This window comes from Desmodus rotundus, chromosome 5 (genome assembly GCF_022682495.2).
Source record: "Desmodus rotundus isolate HL8 chromosome 5, HLdesRot8A.1, whole genome shotgun sequence".
NCBI classification, from domain to species: domain Eukaryota; kingdom Metazoa; phylum Chordata; class Mammalia; order Chiroptera; family Phyllostomidae; genus Desmodus; species Desmodus rotundus.
This window is the reverse complement of record NC_071391.1, coordinates 37,983,841-38,008,140: the sequence shown is the minus strand read 5'-3', so window position 1 is coordinate 38,008,140 and position 24,300 is coordinate 37,983,841. Positions and strand designations below refer to the sequence as shown.

The window sequence follows — 24,300 nt, the reverse complement described above, 5'->3', positions numbered from 1 at the left end:
TGTTCATGGATTGGAAGAATTAACATCATTAAAATGACCATACTACCCAAAGCAATCTATAGATTCAATGCAATCCCTACTAAAATACCAATGACATATTTCACAGGTTTAGAACAAATACTTCAAAAATTTACGTGGAACCATGAATAACCGCAAATAGCGTCAGCAGTTTTGAGAAAGAAGAACAAAGTTGGAGGGATCACAATACCTAATATTAAACTATACTACAAGGCCACTGTATTCAAATGGTCTGGTACTGGCATAAGAACAGTTACATAGATCAATGGAACAGAATAGAGAGCCCAGAAATAACCCTATGTCTCTATGGTTAATTAATATTTGACAAAGGGGGCAGGAGCATAAAATGGGTAAAAATAGCCTCTTCAATAATGGTATTGGGAGATCTGGACAGGTATCTGCAAAAAGAAAGAAACTAGACCACCAACGTACACCATACACCAAAATACACGATGGATAGAAGGATGGATAAAAGACTTAAAAATAAATTGTGACACTATAGAAGTCGTATAGGAGAACACAGGCAGGAAAATTTCAGATATCCCATGTAGCAATATTTTCACCAATATATCCCCTAGGGCAAGGGATATAAAGGAAAGAATAAACAAATGGGACTATATCAAATTAAAAAGCTTTTGCATGGCAAAGAAAACATCAGCAAAATAAAAAGGAAACCAACTGTATGGGAAAATATATTTGCCAAAGATGTCTTGGACAGGGGTTTGATCTTCAAAATATATAAAGAACTCACAGGACTCCACACCAGGATGACAAACAGTCTAATTAAAAAATGGGCAAAGGACCTGAACAGACACTTTTCCAAGAAGGACATATAAAGGGCCCAGAGATATATGAAAGGATGCTCGAGCTCGCTTCAGCAGCACATATACTAAAATTGGAAAGGATGCTCAACATCACTAGGCATCAGAGAGATACAAATTAAAACCACAATGAGATACCACTTCACACCAGTCAGAATGGCCATCATGACCAAATCAACAAGTGCTGGCCAGGTTGTGGAGAAAAAGGAACCCTAGTGCACTGTTGGTGGGAATGCAGACTGGTGCAGCCATTGTGGAAAACAATATGGGACTTCCTCAAAAAGCTAAAAATGGAACTGCCTTTTGATACAGTGATTAAATTGCTGGGATTATACCCTAAGAATCATGAAAGTCCAATTCAAAAGAACCTATGCATCTCTGTGTTCATAGCAGCATTATTTACAATAGCCGTGTGTTGGAAACAGCCCAAGTGCCCATCAGTAAATGAGTGGATCAAAAAACTGTGGTGTATTTACACAGTGGAATACTACACAGCAAAAAGAAGGACCTCCTACCCTTTGAGACAGCATGGATGGGACTGGAGAGCATTATGCTAAGTGAAATATGCCAGGTATTGAAAGACAAATACTGTATGATCTCACCCAAAAGTGGGACCTAATCAACAAAACAAACGAACGAACAAAAAAGAACCAGAGACGTGGAAATAAAGAACAAACTGACAATGACCAGAGGGGAGAGAGGAGGGGGATAATAGGAAAAGAAGGAGAAGGGTCAAGTTAAGGAACATGTACAAAGGACCTAGGGTCAAGGACAATGGGGTAGGGATTGTCTTTGGGAGCCAGGGTTGGATGGGGCAGGGGAGAGCAACAGGGGGGAAAATGGAGACAACTGTAACTGAACAATAAAAAATAAAAAGAGTCATAAAAAATACATGGCTGCATTCAGTTCCCTAATAATTTGTTTGAGATATTTTGCAGTTGTCTTCATGAGTGATACTGGTTTATAGCTTTTTAATATTAATATTTTAGAGTTTAGTACCAAATGCTAGCCTCATGATATGATTTGGGAGCATTCCTCATATTCTGTAACACAAATATCTGTAAAACCTGAATGGTTTCTCTTTGAGTAGTTAGTAAAAACTTTTAAAAAATCATCTAGGCCTGGAATTTTTTGTTGTTATTGAAAGATTTTTAAGTACTAACTCAATTTGTTTAATGCCTTTAGGACTATTGAGGTTTTCTTTTGTGTTCCTTTGAGTTTGATAAGTTATATTTTTCAAACGTTTCCATTTTATGTTTTCAAATATATTGGCATAAATTTGCTTGTGACATTCTTTTATCTTTGTTGTTGTATGTATTACTTCTATTCCCTTATTCGTAATATTTTTGTTTTTCCTTTTTGGGAGATTATTTTATATTAGTAGTTTGTCATTAAGGAACCAGATTTTTGCTTTGATATTTCCTTCATAATAATTTTATCTTCTGTGACACTGATTTCTGCTCTTACCTTTTTATTTCTTCTGCTGCTTTAGCAGTATGGGACAGAGTTTGTTGTTTGGTTTTGCTTTCTGTCTTCTGGGGACTAGCTATAGCCCCGTACGCCATTAGCAGCAGAGAATTGTTTTTGAGCTCTAGGTTTTTCGAGCTCATCATTTGGAATTGGGCAGATTACTCTTCATCCTGCCTCTACCTATTCTCCTGTAGACTCCCTTGTTCTGCTGGAAGACTCCCTACTTTCTCCCAATACTCCGTATCAGCTTTAATATGTAATATTTTTATTATCACTTGGTTCTAAATATTTTCTAATTTCCATTATTATTTCTTTTTTGACCCATGATTTAGTGTCTCTTAATTTTGCAATTATATATGGTTTTCCTAGTCATCTTTTTGTCATTGATATTTAATTCACTTGCATTATAGTGAGAATTATAGTGAGAGAAAGTTCTGTATAACAATCCTTTGAAATTTGTTGAGACTTGCTTTATAGTGAAGACCAGTATCAGGTTAGTTTTTATAAATGTTCTATGTATGAGAGAGAGAGAGGAGAGAGAGAGGGAGGGAGGGAGGGAGGGAGGGGGGGGAATTGATCGATTGAGAGAGATCTCCTAACTATAATTTTAGATTTATTTAATTCTTTCAGTTTTATCAGTTTGGCTTCAAACATTTTGAAGCTTTGGTTTTTGGTTCATACACATTTAGGATTGCTGTGTCTTCTTGGTGGATGGACCCTTTCACCATTATATAATCTGTCTATTTCTGATAATTTTCTTTATCCTGAAGTCTACTTTATCTGATTATTAATTTTTTAAATTAACTCCTACTTTTTTGATTAATGATTGCATGGTATATTTTCCCAATCCTTTTATTTTCATATAAAATAGTTTATGTGAAATATATTTTATACACAAATTCATGTAACAAATTTTACTATGTCACATATTTGATGTGTGTGTATGTGTATGTACTAACTTTCATAGAGACAGTGTATAATTGGGTCATGTTTTCAAATCTACTCTGACAATTGGTCTTTTAATTGGTTTATTTAGACCATTTGTATTTAATGTAATGATCAATCTGTTAGAGTTTAAGTCTGCCATTTTATTTTGTGTTTTCTGTTCTTTCTGTTTTCCATTTTTCTGTTGTCTATTACTCGTCTTCTCATGAGTTACTTAAACATTTTTAGAAATTCCATTTTGATTTATCTATAGTGATTTTCATTGTATTGTTTTGCAATACTTTTTTTAGTGGTTCCTCTGAGCATTGCATTAGATATGTCAACTTGGCAGAATCTACTAGTGTCATTATTTTACCAGTTAAATTGAAATGTAGAAACTTAATTATGTCCCTTTACCCTCCCTCATTTATAATTATGTTAAATATAGCCTCTGCTTATATTTGTAACCACATCAAGCAGTCCTTTAGTTTTTACTTCAGCTGACAACCATTTAGTAAAAACTCAACAGATAGAGAAAAGTGTGTTGTATTTAGCTACATTTTGCTTACCATATTCTTCCTTCCTAATATTCTAAGGTTCCTTCTTTGATCATTTTCTTTTTGTTTAGAAAATTTCCTCATCCGAGAACATCTTGGATTCTGCTTGACTACTAAAGCCATTCCTGGGTTGTTCCTGAATGACATTTTTGGGGGGATACAGTATTCTGGACTAACAGTTATTTTTTGTAAGCAGCTGAAAAGTATTATGCAACTTACTTCTGGCCTCTGATAAGAAAGTTGTCCCACTTTTCGGTCTTTTTGGATTTCCCCCCCCCATTCCGTATCTTATTTTTGATAGCTTTTATTGCTGTATCTTCAAGAGTTCATTATCTTTTCTTCAATGATACCTAATTGTTAATCCCATCCATTATATATTTCATCTCAGATACTATACTTTTCATGAGTTGGATCTTTTTTCTATCTTCCATGTTTTTCCTTAACCACAGCCTTTTCTACCTTCTTGAAATACAGAATATAGTTATAAACTTGTTATGTGTTTATCTGTTAGTAATTCTATCATTTGTATTATTTCTGGGTTGGATTTCATTGATTGTTCTCCTTAATGTGGGTAATATTTTCCATGTTTTCTCTCTCTCTCTCTTTTTTTTTTTTTTGCATACCTGTTTAGTTTTGATTGGATGGCAGACATTTTTAATTTTACTTACCTTGATTGCTAGTGGATATTTTTATTCCCATAAATATTCTTGAGCTTTATTTTCAAATGCAGTTAATTTACTTTAAACAGTTTGATCCCTTTGAGGCTTTTAAGCTTTTAAACTTTAGACGAGAGTAGCCTTTAGACCAGGCCTTACTTGGTCCCACTACTGAGACAGCACTCTTGCCAATACTCTCATCTGATGCCCTGTGTATTATGAGATTTTTTTTTTCCCCACTCTGGCTGGTGGAAACTGAAGTGAGTTCCAGGGATTTCTTTCGTGTGATTCTTCCCTCTGCGTCAGATAGTTTCTTCACATGCATATGCAGATGAGCGCTCAGCTGAGTACTCAGAGGAGGACCACTCTACAGATCTCTAGAGTTTGCTATTGGGTTAGCCAAAAAGTCCCTTTAGCTTTTTATGTAATATAAAAGACAATTTTTTAATTTTCACCAATAACTTCATTGATTTGGATATTTTGAGTATGTCAGCTGTCTCCTGTGTGATAGAACGTTGGTAGTTCTCAGTTAATGTCTCAGTTTAATTGCTATAAATTTCAACTGGTCTCTGTAACTGTGGAGCATTGTCCAGCAAGAAATCTCCAGTACAAAAACTTGCAGACCACTTTTGAGACATTTGATCAGTCACAGCACCTTCTCCATACAGCGCACAAATCTTTTTTGCATTTCAGATGCATTTTTACCTTTCTTGTAATAATAAAGCATCATATGCCAAAAATGTTGCTTATTTTCTTTCATCTTCAATATTAAAATGGCTACACAAAAATTCACCAATTGTGATAAGGTTTTTTTAAAGCATTTTGATATGACAGCTGTCACAATACAATCTAACAAAATTGGTTTGAATGAAGTTGAAGACAACTAAGCACTACTAAAGCCATCTTATGGGAAAACAACGAACTTTTTGGCCAACCCAATATTTGTGCAGCTTTCTTCTCTTCAGTATTTTGCCCTGTAAATTCTAGCTGAATTGGCCTCCTTGAACTCCCCACCTCATCTCTTGAATTCATGGAGATTGCTGGACTCTGCCTGGCTTCTCCCTCCCCAGCACTGCAGCCTGGACAGTGGCTGATCTTGTCTGTTGCTGCTTTCACCGGGATCGCTGTCCTGTGTTGCCTGTTGTTTAATATTTGAGAACTATCACTTTATTTTTTTTTCTTGATTTTTAGTTGTTTAAGGTGGGGAGGGTAAATCCAGTCTGCTATTTCATATTGGCTCATAGTGGAAGGTTTTTTGGAGATAAGCAATATATAAGTAAAATAAGCAAATATATCAGGTAGTTATAAAACCCAACACAAGGAAAGGAGATGAAGAGTACTGAAGAATACTAAGACACTTGTGATTTTCTATAGGAAGGCGAGAGAAGGACTAGATTGAGACATTGACTGTTCTTCTGATTGTCTTATGTTATATAACAGTTTGCCCCCAAACTTAGTGAATTTTGCTCACAGATGTTAATTTAAGCAAAGTGAGTCTAGGGTAGGTTGTTTCTGCTCTGCTAGGTGTCAGCCAGGAAGCTGAAAGGATGTCAGCCAGAATCATCTGAATGTTTTCTCACGCACATGTATGGTGGCTGATGCTGGTTGCCAGCTGTGATCTCATTTGGGCTGTGGCTGGAACATCTACACATGACTTTTCCATGTGGCTACTTGGCTTCCACACAACACAGTGGCCAGGTTCTCATCACTGTGTGAGATGATGGATGTTAACTAAACTTATAGTGGTAATAAAAATACATTGCTGTATGTCAATTTCATCTCATTAAAACTGGGAAAAATATTCTGTGACTTAGAACTTCTGATTTATACCCAAATCTTAAGGTACCACTCTTTTTAAAAATGTAGTTGTTTTTCTTGTTAATATTATTCCTTATAACTATAGCACAAATTTTCAGTAACCTCATAAGAGTAAATGTAATTTATAAATAAAATTCTAGAAAACTTGTTTATAAAAGATGTGTTTAGGTTAATTGTTCTCATTTCGCTGTTTAACCTCTGTATTTTAAAGAAATAATTTGTAATTCATTTTGTTCTCTGTATACCATAGGATGTGTTTTGGAGATGCAGACAAAATATCTTTGATGAAATGAAGAAGAAATTTTTACAGGTAGACTGCTGATGTATTGCTTTAGTGTGATAATCAGCAGAGCAAGTAACAGCATGTCAATATTTTTATTTAATAACAAGGCATGTGTTAACTTTTATGCTTGTTTGACTTTTATTTCTATAATAAAGTCACCTTACATAAATATGTGTTTGATACTCCCTTGTTTTTTAACAATAGAATGAGGGGGAAAACTGATATAAAAACCACAAGAACCCTTTGCTTTGACTTTTGAGTATGTTAGTTGTCTGTCTCTCTTTTTTTTTTTAACAGACATTCATTTTTTGAAATACTAATGGTTCTGGGATTAAATCATTTAATAATTTACAGAGTCAAAAATAAGAAATCTTACTTGAAGAATTAAGTAAAACTCTTACCTTCCTGGCAGCCTGTTATACATCACAAACCTAAACTTCCCTGGGATGTATCATCTCATTCTGACTTTTACTTAATACCTCATTTTTTCCAGGTCCCTGTAGCTCTAAGTTTTTTTCCCCAGTGTTATTCCTTTAACCTCTTCTGTCTTCAAGACACCTGTGGGAAGACACTGCTTAGACGCAAATCATATTACATCAGAGTTTGCTGAGATGGTTGGGGTGGAGTGGTGGGAGGAACTTAAAATAATCTCTTTTTTTCCCCATGTAAGTTAAGGATCTCCATCCCTACCCCAGGAATTATCGCCTGTTAAAGTAAAAACGCACAGTCTGAATGAGGCTAATACATTTAATAAATTTCAATCAGCGAAAGTATTCACACCATCAATTCTCTTTTTAGATGTATTGCAGTGTATTAAAAATGAACTATGGAGATTCAGATGGGTTTTGTGTTAAGGCCTAATTTCTTAGCTCATAGAAGATCCTATATCAAGAAGTAGATTAAAAAAAAGTACACGAAGTGTTATGTAGGTGGACTTAACGTGTGCATGTGTGTGCCTGTGTATTTTTAAGTTTATAACCACAATACCATTCTTTGAAATAACATTGAAAAGAAGAAAGTTTTGAGAGAAAATGGACTGACTTAAATTTGTAGGTAAAGAGGTCCCTTCTAATGTTTTAAAATTCTTTATCTTAATTTTTCTCTCTCAGAAAAATTTGAATCATTTTAACTTTGAGTTTTATTTGATATTGTTTTTCTGCATGCTAGTGCCATTCTGAACATATACCATGAATTATATACCTTGTTTTCTGTTTTTTAAATAAGAAACACCTAGGAAGTATTTCTTATGAAACAAGAATTTTGATGTTAGCTTCAAAGAACTCAGATTTGAAATCAGCACTATTGGGAAAGCCAAGAAAAGCCAAAATGACTGAAGAGGCAAACAATAATGGCTTAAGCAGGCTCTGAGATTTCCTAGAAGAATTATCTGTGTCAACCATTTCTAAATGTTTCTAGCAGTGAGCTGATCTTTGGAAGAAAAATGTTTTCAATGAAAAATCCCAATATTTTTTTACTTTTTGTAAATAAGACTATGGTTTTATTCTTTTTCACTTATTTTTCAGCTGCTTTCTTCAGACTTTACTAGAAAAATCCAGCTTTGTTTCTGCAGTGAGCATAGAGACAGAACGCTGTCTTAGCATATATAGTGTTGACTTTCCCCTCGTTCCTACAAGTATAATATTGCTGTGAGTTGTACATAAAATAAGTAGTTTTAATTTTATGCTTCATGCCTTTTCTGTACTTGGCTAAATTTTCTGTGTAGAAAACTTTTGTGCCCCTCAAATAGTTTCCCTAAGATAGTAAATGTTTTCCCTTGTGGGACATGATTTAGACTTTTCTAAAACTTTGCACTTTTCTCTTACCTGTTTTCTCATATTCCTCATAGAAACTGTTTTAACTAAAAAAGTGTGCTCCCTTCCCTAAATTACGTTGGGTATATACTTAAATGGGTACTCTCCTCCCTGACCCCCTCAATAATCCACCATCACCAGCCTTCCCAGTTAGAGCTTGTCTGTGCTTAAATATATTTAGGTGTGTTTTTGTTATCTGTTGCTGTGGAATATCCTACCCCAAAATTCAGTGTTTGAAACAACTAGATTATTTGCTCACAATTCTTTCCAGATTGGATTTGGGCAATGACTCAGCCCCTCAGGTTTTTTTGCTTCACATGGCATCATCTGGGATCATTACTGGGCTGCATTTGGCTGGTAGCTGGCTTTGGATGGAATATGCAAGAAGGCTTCTTTTCCCAATATATCAGGCACTTCATTGTTTCTCTAAATGGCTGCTTCTCTCTGCCTGGGTTGTTAGGGCTTCCTCATAGCTTGGTGGTCCTGGGGTGACTGGATTGCTTTTGTGGTGGCTGGCTTAGAAGAAAAGGAAATATTCCAAGAAGTGCAAAAGCTGCTGATTTCTTAAGATCCCACGCAGTATCACTTCTGTCACATACTCTTGGTCCTACCTGGTCAAAAGGCCAGCCCAGATTTATAGGAAGAGGAAAAAGAAAAAAAAAGGAAGAAGAGAAGCAAAGGATTTTTAGCCATCTTTTAATTCACCTCAAGATGATACTGCTTTTGGGGGGGGGGGCATAAGTAGGTTCAATGAAGGGTAGAGCTCCAAATAAATAAATAAAAATAGCTACTTTATTTTTCCAATTCTAACAAATAACTTTTTAGATTTAAATGTTTTAGAAATCTCCGTGTTTAATATAATATTGTAAGATTGGGGTTTTTTTTGGAGGGGGTGAGTTCCCAAATTGGGGAGTGGGGGATAGGGAGGAAATTTCATCTCAGTGTGATTAGTGTTGGCGATAGTAATATCAAAAATTTAGATGCAGTCCATGGATGATAACCACTTATTTAATTAAATTAGAAACAAAGAATGGGCCAAAAGTCTGGGTATAAAGTCATACAGTTTACAGGTGACTATCTTAGAGCTTTAAAGAAGAGCAGAGAGTTTTGTTTGTTTAAATTATCCTGGAATTGAACTTAAAAGTAAAATGTCATTGACTCAAAAATTCTGCTTATAGAAATTTTAAGGAAAAGGAAAAGTATACAAAGTGTTATTATGTAGGTGTTCATCACAAAATTACTCTGACGTGTAATAAAGTCTACACTAAGAGTTAGATAGAATTTATAGAACAAATTATAATAAAATATTATTCAACTATTATAATGATGAGTTGAAAAAGTTTGATAGGGAAAGATTACATGGTATATTCATAGGTAAAGAAAGAAGGTACAAAGCAGCATGTATCTCCTAAACCAGTGTTTGTGTTTAAAAACATACGTGTGTGTGTGTGTGTGTAGGAAAACTATTTGGAAGGATATATACTAAAATGGTAGTAGTTAATCTCTGTGTTATGGGATTGTGGGTGATTTTCACTTTTTCCTTTATACTCTTTCTACTTTTTAAAAGAGGAGCAAAATGATTTATATGCAATGCACAGGAAAGAAAACTTTTGTCACTAAAAAGATTAAAAGACATACATGGAATTAAATGTTGTGTTTCCTATTGTACATTTAAGTATTCAAAGATTCAATTGGGGATAATTTCCCCACATTTTTGGGTGAAGAGTGAGGAGGCTGGAGTGCCTGTACCTTGTGTTCAGGTATTTAGGGAAAGAACTAGGAACTGTCAGTGTCTGGCCATTTGGTGTTGCTGCATCACTATTGTTATGTATAATGCGTCAGCACTCATGATTTCTGAGTTCTTAAGTAGGGTCATCTTACTTGGACAATCACTTCCAACCTATCTGAAACTTTAAAAATCCGGCCACCACAGTATCTTATACCTAGAAAACTTGAACCTACCTCTGAAGTATATTATTGAAATTACAAAAGTAGATCTTTGGTAGTCGAAATGTAGTTCCTCTCTCTTTTATTATAAACTAGTTTTTAAAAAGGTCCACTTTGTATTTCTCAGTTTAGGATTAAAATGTGTAAAATAATTCATTATATGTTCAATGTGACACCTTAAGTTTATAGGGAAAGCTTTTCTCCTTTGTGAGAAGTATTAGTGTATTAGTAATACTCTCTTTTGTTACCTGCTTATTTTATAGAAATTATCCTTTCATTTTTAAATAGATTATGATTGGTAATTAAATATTTTGATTTGTTTGAAATATAGTGCCAATCTGTTTTAAACGTTATACTTCTTTTATAACAACTTACTTCTGTCCTAAACTAATCAGATTAAATTTAACTTCAGTAATCTCTTGCAAACCCAAAATTATGTATGGCAGAAACAAATTATAATTGTATCAACCCATTAAATAAACAAGCAAACCTTATGGCCATTCTCTTTTCAATACTAGTAAATGATAATAATTATTCTTATTTAAAAGTGTATATATAGAAGAAACAAAGGGTTACATTGTAAAAAAAGAAGGAAAGAAGTAAATTCTAGCATACTGTACCAGTTTGTTCAGTTAATATTTCTGAAAAGCCCATCATGGAGATACTGAGAGGTCCTCCAGTAAAATGACTGCTAGACTTCGATGGAAAGCACAAGATTTACATAATCAGATTGGCATATTAAAATAACTATTCTGGATTGAAGAAAGATAACATTGGAAGAAGTTATATTTCTCAGGAAGCCATTGCCAGCATCTTGGTGTAAGGTCCTGATGAGGAGGAGGAAGGAGACAAGGAAGATGTTCTGCTCTCTGATTTCACCAGCTGGTGCCATTCATTGAGTTGGCTGTTAGAGGAGGAGAAGGGAAAGAACTTCCACAAGTATCTGATGCAGCCTATTGACCCCTGTGGAAAGTGATAAAGAAAAATGGTGTCCTTCAATAGCTTGAGGAGGGACATAGCTTCTTTGGAAAATGTCCTTACAATTCTTTTTGTCTTGATAATTACTGAGAAAGAAGGAAGGAGAATTTATGACCCTAACTTTCTTCTACATTGGTAATTGAAAAGATTTTTTTCTTGCTTTTAAAACTTCCTCCCTCTGCTGGCTGATTTGTTGGGACAACCTTGTCAGCTCCCTCTGCAAGGATAATGGGCATTTTGGACATCTGGCTTACCGGTACAGCAGCAAAAAGGTCTGTAGGCCTTGCTGCCTGTGTGTCCCTTAGTTATGGATTTTGTAATCTTAGACAATCCTCACTGCATTTCTACACAGTTCCCTTTCTGTTTCTTCAGGAGACCCAGACATGCTTGATTTGACTGTGCTAGCAAGGTAATGACACATTATTAAGGGTCAGATTTTGTTACTTGCAACTGAAAATTGCTCATGTATACTGTCCTCATGGCTTGTTGACCATTGATTTACAGCCTTAAAAGGTGAAAGCAAATATCCACAAGAATGACTTGATTTTTAAATATGTCCCAGTTTCTCCAAAACAAACAAATATGGTGCTTTATATGTTTGACATACACATTAAAGTGTTTTAGACATAACAAAGCAGTAATGCTAGCACAAAGAAAATAACATTTTGTGGGATTTTAAAAACACTTAAGCATAGAAAGTGTGGCTAATTATAATTGTTTTCCTTTAAAGATAATTTTTTTTTTTAATTTCAGATAGAAAATGCTGCTGAAGAACCTAGAGTCTTATGTATAATACAAGATACTACTAATTCAAAGACAGTGAATGAACGGATCACTTTAAATTTACCAGCTTCTACTCCACTCAGAAAACTCTTCGAAGATGTGGCCAATAAAGTAGGCTACATAAACGGAACCTTTGATTTGGTGTGGGGAAATGGAATCAATACTGCTGATATGGTAAAACGCTACACTTAAAAAGCATCTTTTCTTAAGTGGCTAATAAAAATATAGTCATTTTTATTGTTCTTAGAAGCGAGTATATTAAATCCTAGAACCCTTTTTAATATGAGCAAAACTGTAACATTAAGAGCCTATGTGCAACTTAGTAATTGCATCCCTCTTCATCCCTTTGCCTTCATTCTGGATTCAATATTTGCTTATCCTAAAGTTTGCACCTTTAGTTTTTTTAAATGCATGTAATATGACTGTCATGTTGTGTCAACTACAAAAAAATGTGCAACATTTACTGAATGGAATGATGTTCCTCTTGTATTTTTAAATGAAAAAAATGCATGATATAAACTCATACGTATTTTATAATCTAATTTTTGGAAGGGAAAAAATTGTATCTAGAAAGAGAAATGAGTAAAAGGATATACACAGCAGTGTTAACAGAGATTACATGCCAGATGAGTGCTAAGCCCCTGATCAAGAGGTTCAGTGGTACCGTGACATCTGCTTCAAGGATCTCACAATCCAGTTGTAGAGACAGATGTATCAACAAATAATTACATGACTATGTTTTAAGTCCTATATTACACATTTTCCCTGAGTGCACAGATGAGGCATTGACCAGTTTTGCATGAGATAGTGGTGAAGGACACTGTTGAGTTGGCTCTAACTGCACCGTTAGTATTCTGAATTATCTTTTTTGTTTCCTGTCTCTCAGTCCAAATTCACTCCGCATACTACTGTTAGAGTTACCTTCAGTCATCTTAAATCATAGCACTGGTGTCACCTTTCAGTTCAGAAATATTCAGTGAGTGCTCAGTGCCCACAATTAAAAATCAGATTCCCTAGGTTAGCAATCAAGACAAGCTACATTTTGTCCTTTAAGTCTGTAATCTTAACTCCCAGATACTGGACTAATTTATTTTCTCAGCACAAATTTCCATACCTTTCCATATCCATGTTTTTATATTATCTCTTTTCTATCCTTTGCTGTTGCTGCTCTAAAGTTTTTCAGGAAAGTACCTCTAACGGCAAATGAAATGAAATGTGTGTCCCTATGGTATTTGGAGGGCATAGCTTCACTGGCTTTATAGAATAATCATAGCTGTTTGATGTTGCCTGATACGCCTTTAAAGTTCATGGTATTTTGCTTTCTGTTCTATATTTGTTTTTTAAAATATAGAACTAATATTTTAATTAGCTTTCCCCTTTGAAATTGATCAGTAGAAATTGGTAGTCCAACAAAATATACAAAAAAAACTATTTAATATGAAACTTTGAATACTCCCTGGTATATCACCATATAACTTCTAGTGTTGCCTCCTTTTCAGTTTAAAGTATAGCTCTATACTGTTTCATATGTCTACCCAAGTCCTTTTTATATTTCAATTTTAAGAAGACTTACTTGATGTTTTCCTCACGCAACTTTAAATGTAATCTCGCTAGCTTCGTCCTCCTATTCCATTTTTTTCTTCTGCTGTGCCACTTGTCATAGTCTCCTTTTATCATAGTTGTCACTCATTCGTGTCATTCCATTTAGTAGACTGTATTTTGATGGCTAGGACCTCATAGCACTAACTTTGTGTCCTCTATAGATATTCCCCTTAAGTGTTCAAAAAGTGTTTATTAATTTAACATCTACATAATTCCAAATAACTCTATGTCAGGATTACTATTTCTCTTTCTTTGCTATGGCTGTTCCTAAGTACTCAATTTCTCTGTTTGCCTACAGTACATTTCTGAAAGTAAACTTTCACCTGCTTACTGCGAAATGCTGAGGGTATGCTTCTCTGAAAACCTAGCACATTTAGCTACTCACTATCTAGTACACATAAACACATTTATTGAGGTAAAACTATTATATATTTGAACTATATCATCTGATCTTTTATTTCCTGCCAGAGAATGTAAGGGACCCAAAACATTTTCTCTTCCTATGTGACGTCTTGTAGCTTCAGGTTTAGTATTTCCTATTTTTCCCATGGATTTCTAGAGCCAGGGATAAGAAGTATATTATATAGTTTACTTTATTTCCCTAACACTTTTTGCACTTACTCTAGGTATCTAGTATTGTTTTGATACTAGGCTCTATACAAATAGAACCTCATTGAATCCTTATAACTACTTTATGAGGTAGGTGATGTTACAGCCTCATATTGCAGCTGAGGCAACTGAGTGATGGGGAACTGAAGTAACTTTAACTTCCCCAAAGTCACATAAATAGCTAGTGGAAAAATCACTTAACTTTTTGTCCTTAATACCTGTATTTTTTTTGTAAGATTTTATTTATTTATTTTTAGAGAGAGGGGAAGGGAGGGAGAAAGAGGAGAGAAACATCAATGTGTGGTTGCCTCTCGTGTGCCCCCTACTGGGGAACTGGCCTGCAACCCAGGCATGTACCCTGACTGGGAATTGAACCAGCAACCCTTTGCTTTGCAGTACAGAGCTCAGTCCACTGAGCCACACCAGCCAGGGCTCAATACCTGTACTTTTATAAAATGTTGCTTTTCTAAGAAATAAAAATGTTTCCATAAAATAAGTCCTTCTAAGGAGACATTCCTCATATCTTTAAAACATAAAAAAAAAATTCTTAGTGTAACAATTTTTTAAAACAAGAATAGGGTATTCATCCCATCATGCATTTTTCTCAACAATTGACTAGAGCAGGGGTGTCCAATCCATGGTCCATAGGCTGCATGCAGCCCAAGATGACTGTGAGGCTGCTGCATAATTAGGGTTATGTGAGGACATTTTTGCCTATCTGTGGTGGCAGATATCACGAAAATTATGCATGGACCTTTTTTTTGCTCATCAGTTTTTGTTAGTGTGTGTATTTAACGTGTGGCCCAAGACAACTTTTCTTCCAGTGTGGCCAGAGATGCCAAAAGGTTGAACACCCCTGGACTATAGTGTGAGTGAGTAGGACTTGGAGTATACAGAGCTTCATCTCACATTCACCAGTTGGAGTGTATCAGAATGACAGCTAGAGCTGAAATTGCTCTAACACATAAAAAAGTTAGGTAAAGACTAAATATCTTAGATGTTTAATTTTCAAAGGATTATCACTTTTATCCTCCTGGGATCCCCTGAGTCCTGGCAGTGGACTTAAAATGAGTTTCATTTACTAGGACAGGCTTTTCCTTAAGGGGTCTTTCTAAAGGTGCCCATTTTGTTATAGTATGTAATTATTTTGGCTTGTTTAGTGTGTTGCTTATCTGGGAATTCTTAATATATTCATATATAAAACCATGTTTTTATATGAAATTATCTTCAGTTAATTTTCATGAAAATCTATTAAACACTACATTGCATATATTTTAGAGAGCATAAACCACAAATGTTTATAATTCTTTTTTTGTGGAGTGCTTTAACCTTTACCTTTTCTCCTTTTAGTTTTTTAGACATCGGGGAATGGCGTATCTGGGATGCCTGTCAGTACATGACTGTCACTGGATTTAGCCATCCCAATACATGAGTAGATGAGTTAATCCCAAATGTAGTCTAATAAACTTTACCAGAATCTTTGTTTAAAAAAATGATTTGAGCCCAATAATTGTTGATACGTGTTCATTTGCATATTAATTATTTTATTGCAGCAAATGTTTTTCATAATCTGAGATATTTTACGTTATGCCAATAGGCTCCACTAGATCATACCAGTGACAAGTCTCTTCTTGATGCTAATTTTGAGCCCGGAAAGAAGAACTTTCTGCATTTGACAGATAAAGATGGTGAACAGCCTCAAATACTGCTGGTAAACTATTTAGAAAGCCATTCATATTTTTTGTGCATTGTTACCTACTACTTGGGAAGCAATTTTCCAAAGGGAGAAGGAGAGATGTGTTTTTAATCCATGTATAATAAATTATTTTTCTATAATTTATATAATAAATAAATTACAGAAAAATATAATTTATTTCTATAATTTATTATAGAAAAATAAATTTATTTAAAGAAAAATATAATTGATTACAATAAAGTATGTTGGTTTGTTAACAGTGTAGATGTTCACATGGCTACAATGGGCATCCATAGCACTGTTGTTTGTATATGTGGCCTGTTGCCATGGGGAACACAGGTTACGATCTTCAAGACCACCATCACAACAGGGATGTGGGGTGGGTTAGGATAAGTTAAAATGACACAAAGATCTGTGTTTTGGTGGTCTTTCCTATGGTTAAGCATTCTCTTGGTTGCTGTAAATCTTTGACAGTTTTGCCCCACATTTTTTGGTATTTTGGAGAAAGGGCAGACTCTCAGAATTCTCTACTCTGCCATTTTCACTCCCACTGCCTGCCTCCCTTCATGCTTTCTGGGAGAATGAATAGTTTGTAAATTATATGATATATTTCTATTTTTTTAGTGTTTATTCCAAAATTCATATTTTGATACGATTTCCTGTCTGGTATAGTGTGGTCTTAGAGATGATTAAACCCAGTAATTCCCAATTTGAGCGGCATTCTTTAAAAAAAGATTGAGTAAACTTGGTCTGATTTAACCTTGCTATTTTATGGACTGAAGAAAGGCAGGCTCAGAGTTCAGGGACTTTTTCAGAATCCTTCTCTTCAATGAAACTTTCCTTAGGAAAAGTTCTGTTTGATGCTTTTCCTTTAGAAGCCTATTGTGAATTATAATGCCTCTCTGCACAGCAGGTAGTAATTAAACATAGGGCATCCATACTAAAGCAATATTAAAATATTCCCTCTAACCTTTTAAAGTCTCATTTATTTTTATAACATTATGAGAATATTTTGATTTAGAGTCTGACATTGAAATCAGCTAAAAATTTCAGAACCTCTGGATTCACAATTTGGGAATTCATGTTTTAAATTTCATAGGAATTACCTTGAGCTCTGTGTTAATTGTTTGCACTGATTTTATGTCTCTAAATCCTTTTCAACATTTTTCTCGTTGATGGGAGATTTCTTGTTGGAGACAGTAGAAAACTATCCATTCAATTCAACACTTACTGAGTATCCCCTACCAGCCAGGCCTATTGGCAAGGATGATATAAGAATGAGTGACACTCTGTAGTTCCCAATGGTACTTTTGATTTATTAGTACCAAAAAATCTTCTTTTTCTCATGTAAGTGAAATTTGAAACATAATTAAAGTTGACAGTAACCAGAAGGGTGGGAGGAGAGGGGTAATGGGGGAAGGGTCCATCAAAGAATATGTATAAAGGACACATGGACAAACCAAAAGCAGTAGATTCAGGGATGGGAGGCGGAGATGGGTGGGGGGTTGCTGAGGGGGGGTGAAAATGGAACAACAATTTTATAAAATAAAATGTCTGTGATATTTAACAATAAAATCCATGAAAAAAAAAAAGAAAATTGAGAAAGTTAAGAACTCTGGAGACACGAGCACCTCTCCAAAGTGTTTTATATCAGCCATCTTTCAAACATCTCTACAGGAAACGTTCAGAGTGGACACACTTAAATATCTTGGTGGTAACAGTAATAATGGTGCCTCATCTTTTTTCCTTGCTTTAGCAATTATTCATATGTTTTTCTTTTTGTTTTTTTTCTTTTACTATTTTAGCAACATTTGCCATTTAGTAAATATTGGTTACGTTGCATTTTAGGAGGATTCCAGTGCTGGGGATGACAGTGTCCATGACAGATTTATAGGGCCACTTCCAAGAGAAGGTTCTGTGGGCTCTACCAATGATTATGTCAGCCAAAGCTACTCCTATTCATCTATTTTGAATAAGTCAGAAACTGGTAAGATTTGTCTTTGCTGTATTTTCATGAACTGTAGGCATTAGCCCAGAGTAATATTAGCAGTCTCAAGCCTAATCCCCTCGTTTTGTGGATTAGAAAATTTGAGACCCCGAGCAAGATCAGTGGTTAGCAGAAGCAAAGGTAGATTAAGAATGTGGTTTCCGTTTTCCTCACCTTGTTGTTTTTACCGTATTCTTACTGCCACTATTTAGTAATAAAGTAAAAAATATTGAATTTGTATTTTGAAGGAAGACTCTTATTTTTGGTAAGTTTTTATTTGGAATTTAACATTACATTTTTTATTTTGACTTCCTTGGAAAGGAATGTCTCTTGTTATCTCCTTTTGGATTAGAATAGATTATGGGGGATACTTCCCTTTTGAAGCAGATAGGCTGGGCTTATTTTATTAGACCTACTATGTTATCTTTCAGTTTAATCTAATCATGTATTTGACATTAATCTTGTAATTTAAAAATTCAGTTAACTTTTTTCCGAACGTGGTTAAACCTAGATTTTTGAAATTTTTCAATTTATTGAGCTAGTGAAATTGCTTTTTAAATACCAAAGATATTCCTTTATGTATAATTGGTAAATTGCCTAAAAATAAAATGTACGTACTTTTACATATCATTTCATCCTACAGCAAACCTTCCCAGTAGATGGTTTATTCATATTAAAATAAATGGAAGCTGGGGTACAGAAAAGCCTTTGATTTTGTAGCTAGTTAATGCTCAGTATGCCTTTTGGACTTTTAATCTTACAACTTCAAAACAGATGATTTGAAATAATGCGTACAAATATCTGGTATAAAAGAAAACTATTGAGTTACATTGCATATCATGTTTGAATGTGATCTGTAATCTTCCATTTACTGTATTTTGTAATTAAAATACAAAATAATTTTCTCATAGCTAATCATTTGTTCATGCTTAAATGTTGTATTTGTTCTGGAAACCGCAGTAAAAACTGGTCATGTTTGGTATTTAGGATGATTTATATCGGTAGAACTTTTTATAGCAGACTACCAAGAGTAAAAAGGAATGCAAAATTATCTTCTGTTTCACATAATAAGAGACAATAAATCTGTTTCTCATTACACTATGATAGTGATTCTCAAATTTTAATTTTTTAAAAATTCATTTGGGGATACTTGTTAATAGGTTCCAAAGCAATACTGATTTAGCTGCTCTGGAGCAGGCTGGATAAATTGCATTTTGTTTTAAATGAGCATCCTAGATTATTCTGATAGTTGGAATTCCAAGAAAGTTCCAGATTTAACACATCAAGATTGTTAAAATATTTGCTTTGTATTCTGACATCCAGTTCAGCCTTTATGCAGACAGTATTTACAAAACTCCTACTTTGTGATGTGTCCTATATGGCTCTTTGATGCCCATAAATTCCTAAAGACTAAAACATTCTTTAAAAATGTCTTTTCTCTGATTATATAAATGTAATATATATTTATTGACATATAATAAAATAAAAAAGTGAAAATAACTGATAGTACTCCTAGCAGAAACTACTTTTAGTGGTTTGCTTATTTATATCTTTCTCCTACATGTATGCTTTTAAGAAAATAGGGTAATCATGATAGTACATTGTTAGTCTATATTTTTTACATAAATACTATATAGGGAGCATTTTTCAATTATTAAGTAGTATTTTAGTATGGGGTTGAAAATTAAAATGGCTGAAAATTAGTGTTTTAGTATATGGCTTAGGTTTTTAAACTGTTACTGGTTTTATAATGAACACTCTTTCATATAAGTTTTTATTTTCATCTCAGATTATTTCCTTAGGGCAAGTTCCCAGAAATTGAATTACTATGTTGAAATTTATTTTAAAAAAATTGAGAGGCCCTTGAAATACATTGCCATGTAATCATAATCTTTATTTCCAATAATTGTACCTCACACACCTCTACTCCACTCCTTTTTCCTACCTGTGGTTTTTCTGCAGTATTCTGGGGCACTGCCTTTGTGAATTGAAATAGTCTATAAACATCCCAAGGAGCTATACTTCAAAATTCATTTTGGTCACTAGACAGGTATATAAAAAAGCAGTGGTGCATATAGACAATGGAATATTACTTGGCCATAAAAAAGACAAATCTTACTATTCAATATTGGCAACAGCATGGGTGGACCTAGAGCATATCATGCGAAATGAAGTAAGTCAGTTAGCAAAAGACAAATACCATACACAAAATAAACTAACAGACAAAATGGACTAATAGGTACAGACTCATGGTTGCCAGAGGGGTGGGGAATTGAGGGATTGGGTTGGAGGTAAAGGGATTAAGAAGTACAAATTGGCAGTTACAGAATAGTCACAGGAATGTAAAGTACAGCATAAACATTGTAATAACTATGTATAGTGTCCAGTGGGTACTGGAAATACTGAGGGAACACTTTGTAAAGTATGTAATTGTGTGACCACTATGCTATACACCTGAAACTAGTACAAAATAATATTGAATGAAAACTGTAATTGAAAAAATAAAATTTAAGTTAAAAACTCTTACTTTTTTAGTCACTATTGATTTTGTATTTTTCCTTAAGAAATTACTGTAAATCTTTAAGATCACAAATAAATGATACATGATTGGTCTATAGGTGCACAAAGGACAATAGTAGTATTTTTAGAGCTATGGCTGCAGTGGTCTCCTGGCTAGAGCACTGTTTTTTGTTTTTGTTTTTTGTGGGGAAGAGACTGTTTATATGAACTAAGAATGAAATAATGCTTTTAATTATTAATAACCAGGCTAGGTATCATACGGACTTGAGTTACTTGTAAGTCACATGCTCTTCCCCTTCATGTGCACTCCCTACTTGCAGATTGGAACCCTGCCCTTAAAATCTGATGAGGAAGAAATATAAGTAAATAGGTAATTATAGAATAGTGAGATTAAAGTCTCTGATATAGATTAAGGATGGGGTGTTAGGAAAAAAACTCACATGGGGGATGGGTAGTAATTGAAGCAATTTATAATTATAAAAAATGTAAACTATATAAACACAGTGTTCTTAAAATAAAGATAAAAGCCCTTACAAATCAAAGCTTGAACTTTCATCCAAAGTGAAAAGTGGTAGCAACTTGGTCTCTTAGAATTGTGCAGGTGCAGATAGTGTGAAATCTATTCCTCTTTTTCACAACTGACCGAGATTCATCATGCATATTTTTTGGCCCTTTCGTCACTATCTTTGGCAATATAGTTATCCGCACAGCCTATCATTTGTAAAAACAATTTTTAATAATTGTTGGAAAACTGAAAAGGTATTTTGAAAAACTTTAGTGAACACCAGCATCTTTTGAGAAAGGATTTAAGTTTTGATTCTTCTTCTATTGATATTTTTAAGCACGCGCGCATGAAGGAGGAAGACAGATAGAGAGAAAACAGCGATTTGTTATTCCCCTTATTTATACATTCGTTGGTTGACCCTTGTATATGCCCTGACCAGGATCGAATCCGCAATTTTGACATATCTGGGCCATGCTCTGACCAACTGAGCTACTCGGCCAGGGCAGATTTAAGGTTTTTTTCAATAAAGTTATTCATTATTAAGTAAGAGTAAATAAGTTTAATTATTAGGCAAAGTATTTACTACATTTTGTTCAAATAATGAGGTGTAACTGAAATGATGAGACTGATTTTTTTAAGTATATGTATATCTCATAAACTGGGCCTGTAGTCTACTTCTAAAGGAAAGTTCCCAAAATGTTCTCAACAGTTCTGTATCCAGTTAGATATATAAAGCTAAGCACTTTTATTTTATTTATTTATTTTTTTTGAAAAGCACTTGTGAACATTTAATGAACTTCCCTCTGTGACTTCAAGTTACCAGGACAGTCTTCCCCAACACCCTTAATCTTCTCAGCTTAAATTTTAAATTCATAGACATTTCTCCTTTTCCTTTTTCCCCTCAATCCCTTGATCTTCCCTACTTCCACTTCTGTCTTCTTCTCTTCTTACTTTATAGTCACTTTTTGTATAACATGCTGACCCATAGAATCTGACAATTTATGGGCTTGTTAAAATAGAGGAAGTCATTCTGAGTTTTTATATAATGAGTTTATCTCGTTACTAATTCTTGGTAGAAATTGGGTTATAGGACCTGATAACAGGGATAACTGGATCAGTTCGGCCTTCCTAGATTGGGTAGGTGTGATAGTTAAAGGGAATATGTTTTTCCTTTTCCATTTTAAACCACAGCTGTCAGATTTGGGGACCAAACATTATTTTTATGTCAATTAAACATACTATATTAAACATATTTCTCTTAATGTTTTATTAAATGCAACCTAATATTCATGTGTATCTCTGGACTTATAACAAGATATCCTGATTTTCTGAGAAGCAAGGTGCACATATTTCTTAGGTGCTATTGAAAAAAGTGAGAATAATTTCCACCAAAGTATCCTTAACCTCTCAGTTTGTACCGTTTTAAATTCACAGTAAGTTCTCTTTTGTTATTTTTTAATATAAATGCTGACTCATGTATATTTTGTGCTCTCTTTTTAAAGGATATGTGGGATTAGTAAACCAAGCAATGACCTGCTATTTGAATAGCCTTTTGCAAACACTTTTTATGACTCCTGAATTTAGGAATGCATTATATAAGTAAGTATTTTTTTTAATTCTATTAAAATATATAGTTTTTAATGAATAAAATCTAATTTATCTTTGTACAGTTGTTTGTAAAGTTTGGGATATTTCTTACTTCATAAGACACACCAGAATAGCATATAAGAACAGGATTTTATAAGAGATTGGCATGTGAAAAATATATGGAGAGAGAATCAAATGCATAGATAGCAAAGGGTAAATTGATAAGATTTACATTTGGGATAAATTATTGTTTATAAGCTTCTCTTTCTTTAACACCTTTTCTTTAACACCTTTATGAAGAAATATGTTACCTGCTTTTTCAGGTAATCTGAATATGTAAGCCGCATCTTCTTTCTCTTCACTTCTTAATTTAAGAAACAAAGTTGTCTTTTAAACTTGCAAACTTTGTTTCTAATTAATGTATCAAGCATCTGTTCTATGTTTTGGGTTTGTATGGTTTGTATGTGTGTTATTAAAAGACTCTCTATACATCAGATATTTTAAAATGCTTTATGAAGGGAGTCCTAAGTAAATAAACCCTAAAGTTTATTTACACACCCTTGTTTATTAACATACCCTTGTCTTTTATATTTTCTTTAAGGTGTATACAACTTCTACTTTTTAAAAGACATTTTAAAGTACAAATAAACTGATTTCTTTCCTTTTTCATGTAACTTTTGAGTAACATCTTTGAAATTACTATAAATATGTATTTAAAGTATTTTGGAAACTTTTAATATTGCTGTATTGTTCAAACAACATACTACCATTGCATTAATATGGAGGCTCAGTTTACTTATAAAAGTTATCTTTTTCATTCAGCAAGTATTTATTGCCCAGTAGCATTTATGTATACTAGGCACTTGGTGGATGGAGATGGAGTAAGGTCTTTTTGTTCTTGAATAAGCTACAGATCTCTTTATATCAATAGCAACATGTGTATTTATGAAATAGTTTAACATCTAAGGACAGCTAAATACCATGAGAGTTTAGAAAGAAGGGAGACTAGTGAAACCTGGAGAAATGGCTTAGTGTAGAAAGTAGAATTTGAGGTCATAAAGCTAGGTGTGATTTGGCCAGGTCGGAAAGATAGAGAATGTATTGCAGAAGGGAGTACTTTCAAGAGCAAAAATGAGCAAAAGTAAGTGCTACCTGAATGTTAGTTATTATTAGTTTGTATCAGACACTGTATTGAGCACTTTACGTATAGACTCATTTAATTCTTCTGGTAACTGTATGAATTACACAATGTTATTATCCACATTATACAAAGGAGGTAACTGAAGGCACAGAGAGGTGAAGTACTTTGCTGGAGTCCACTGTGCTAGAAGTGGCACACCCAGTAGATGTCACAATCCTTTTCCCTATTCTGCCTATGTTATAGCTGACGCCGATAAATACGTATGTCCTCGAGGCCTCCAGGAAATAGCATAATTGCAGTTTTGTCAGAGTACTGGAAGTTGAGGTTAATAGATGGAGTTTGGAACCTGCCCTCAAAACTAGAACAAACTGAACAGTCTAGGGTGTTGTACCTGCTTTGGCAAGTAGTGCATGGGAGGGAATAGGGATCCCAGGAGCTTGATTAATCATGAGTTCTAATCCCTGAACATGGTCTGTAAAAACACAGTATTGCGGAGAAGACTAAGAGCATGGCCAGGGCTACTCACTCAGCAAATTAATATTCAGTACTTACTGTATGTTAAGCACTCTTTTAGGCACAGTGGTAAG

At 34.2% G+C, this 24,300-nt stretch overlaps 1 protein-coding gene across 2 annotated transcripts in view; it reads left to right on the top strand.

Annotated features, from left to right (window-relative positions):
- USP47 (ubiquitin specific peptidase 47) overlaps window positions 1-24,300 on the top strand; it is a 103,916-nt gene that overhangs the window by 23,160 nt on the left and 56,456 nt on the right. Inside the window, exons 2-6 of one of the 2 annotated variants that reach the window (XM_045194312.3) lie at window positions 6,515-6,574; window positions 12,037-12,240; window positions 15,875-15,988; window positions 17,822-17,960; window positions 22,488-22,584. In XM_045194312.3, the coding sequence (XP_045050247.1) occupies window positions 6,515-6,574; window positions 12,037-12,240; window positions 15,875-15,988; window positions 17,822-17,960; window positions 22,488-22,584 (614 nt within the window). The remainder of the gene's footprint in view (window positions 1-6,514; window positions 6,575-12,036; window positions 12,241-15,874; window positions 15,989-17,821; window positions 17,961-22,487; window positions 22,585-24,300) is intronic. The other variant, XM_024558970.4, reaches the window with a different exon arrangement.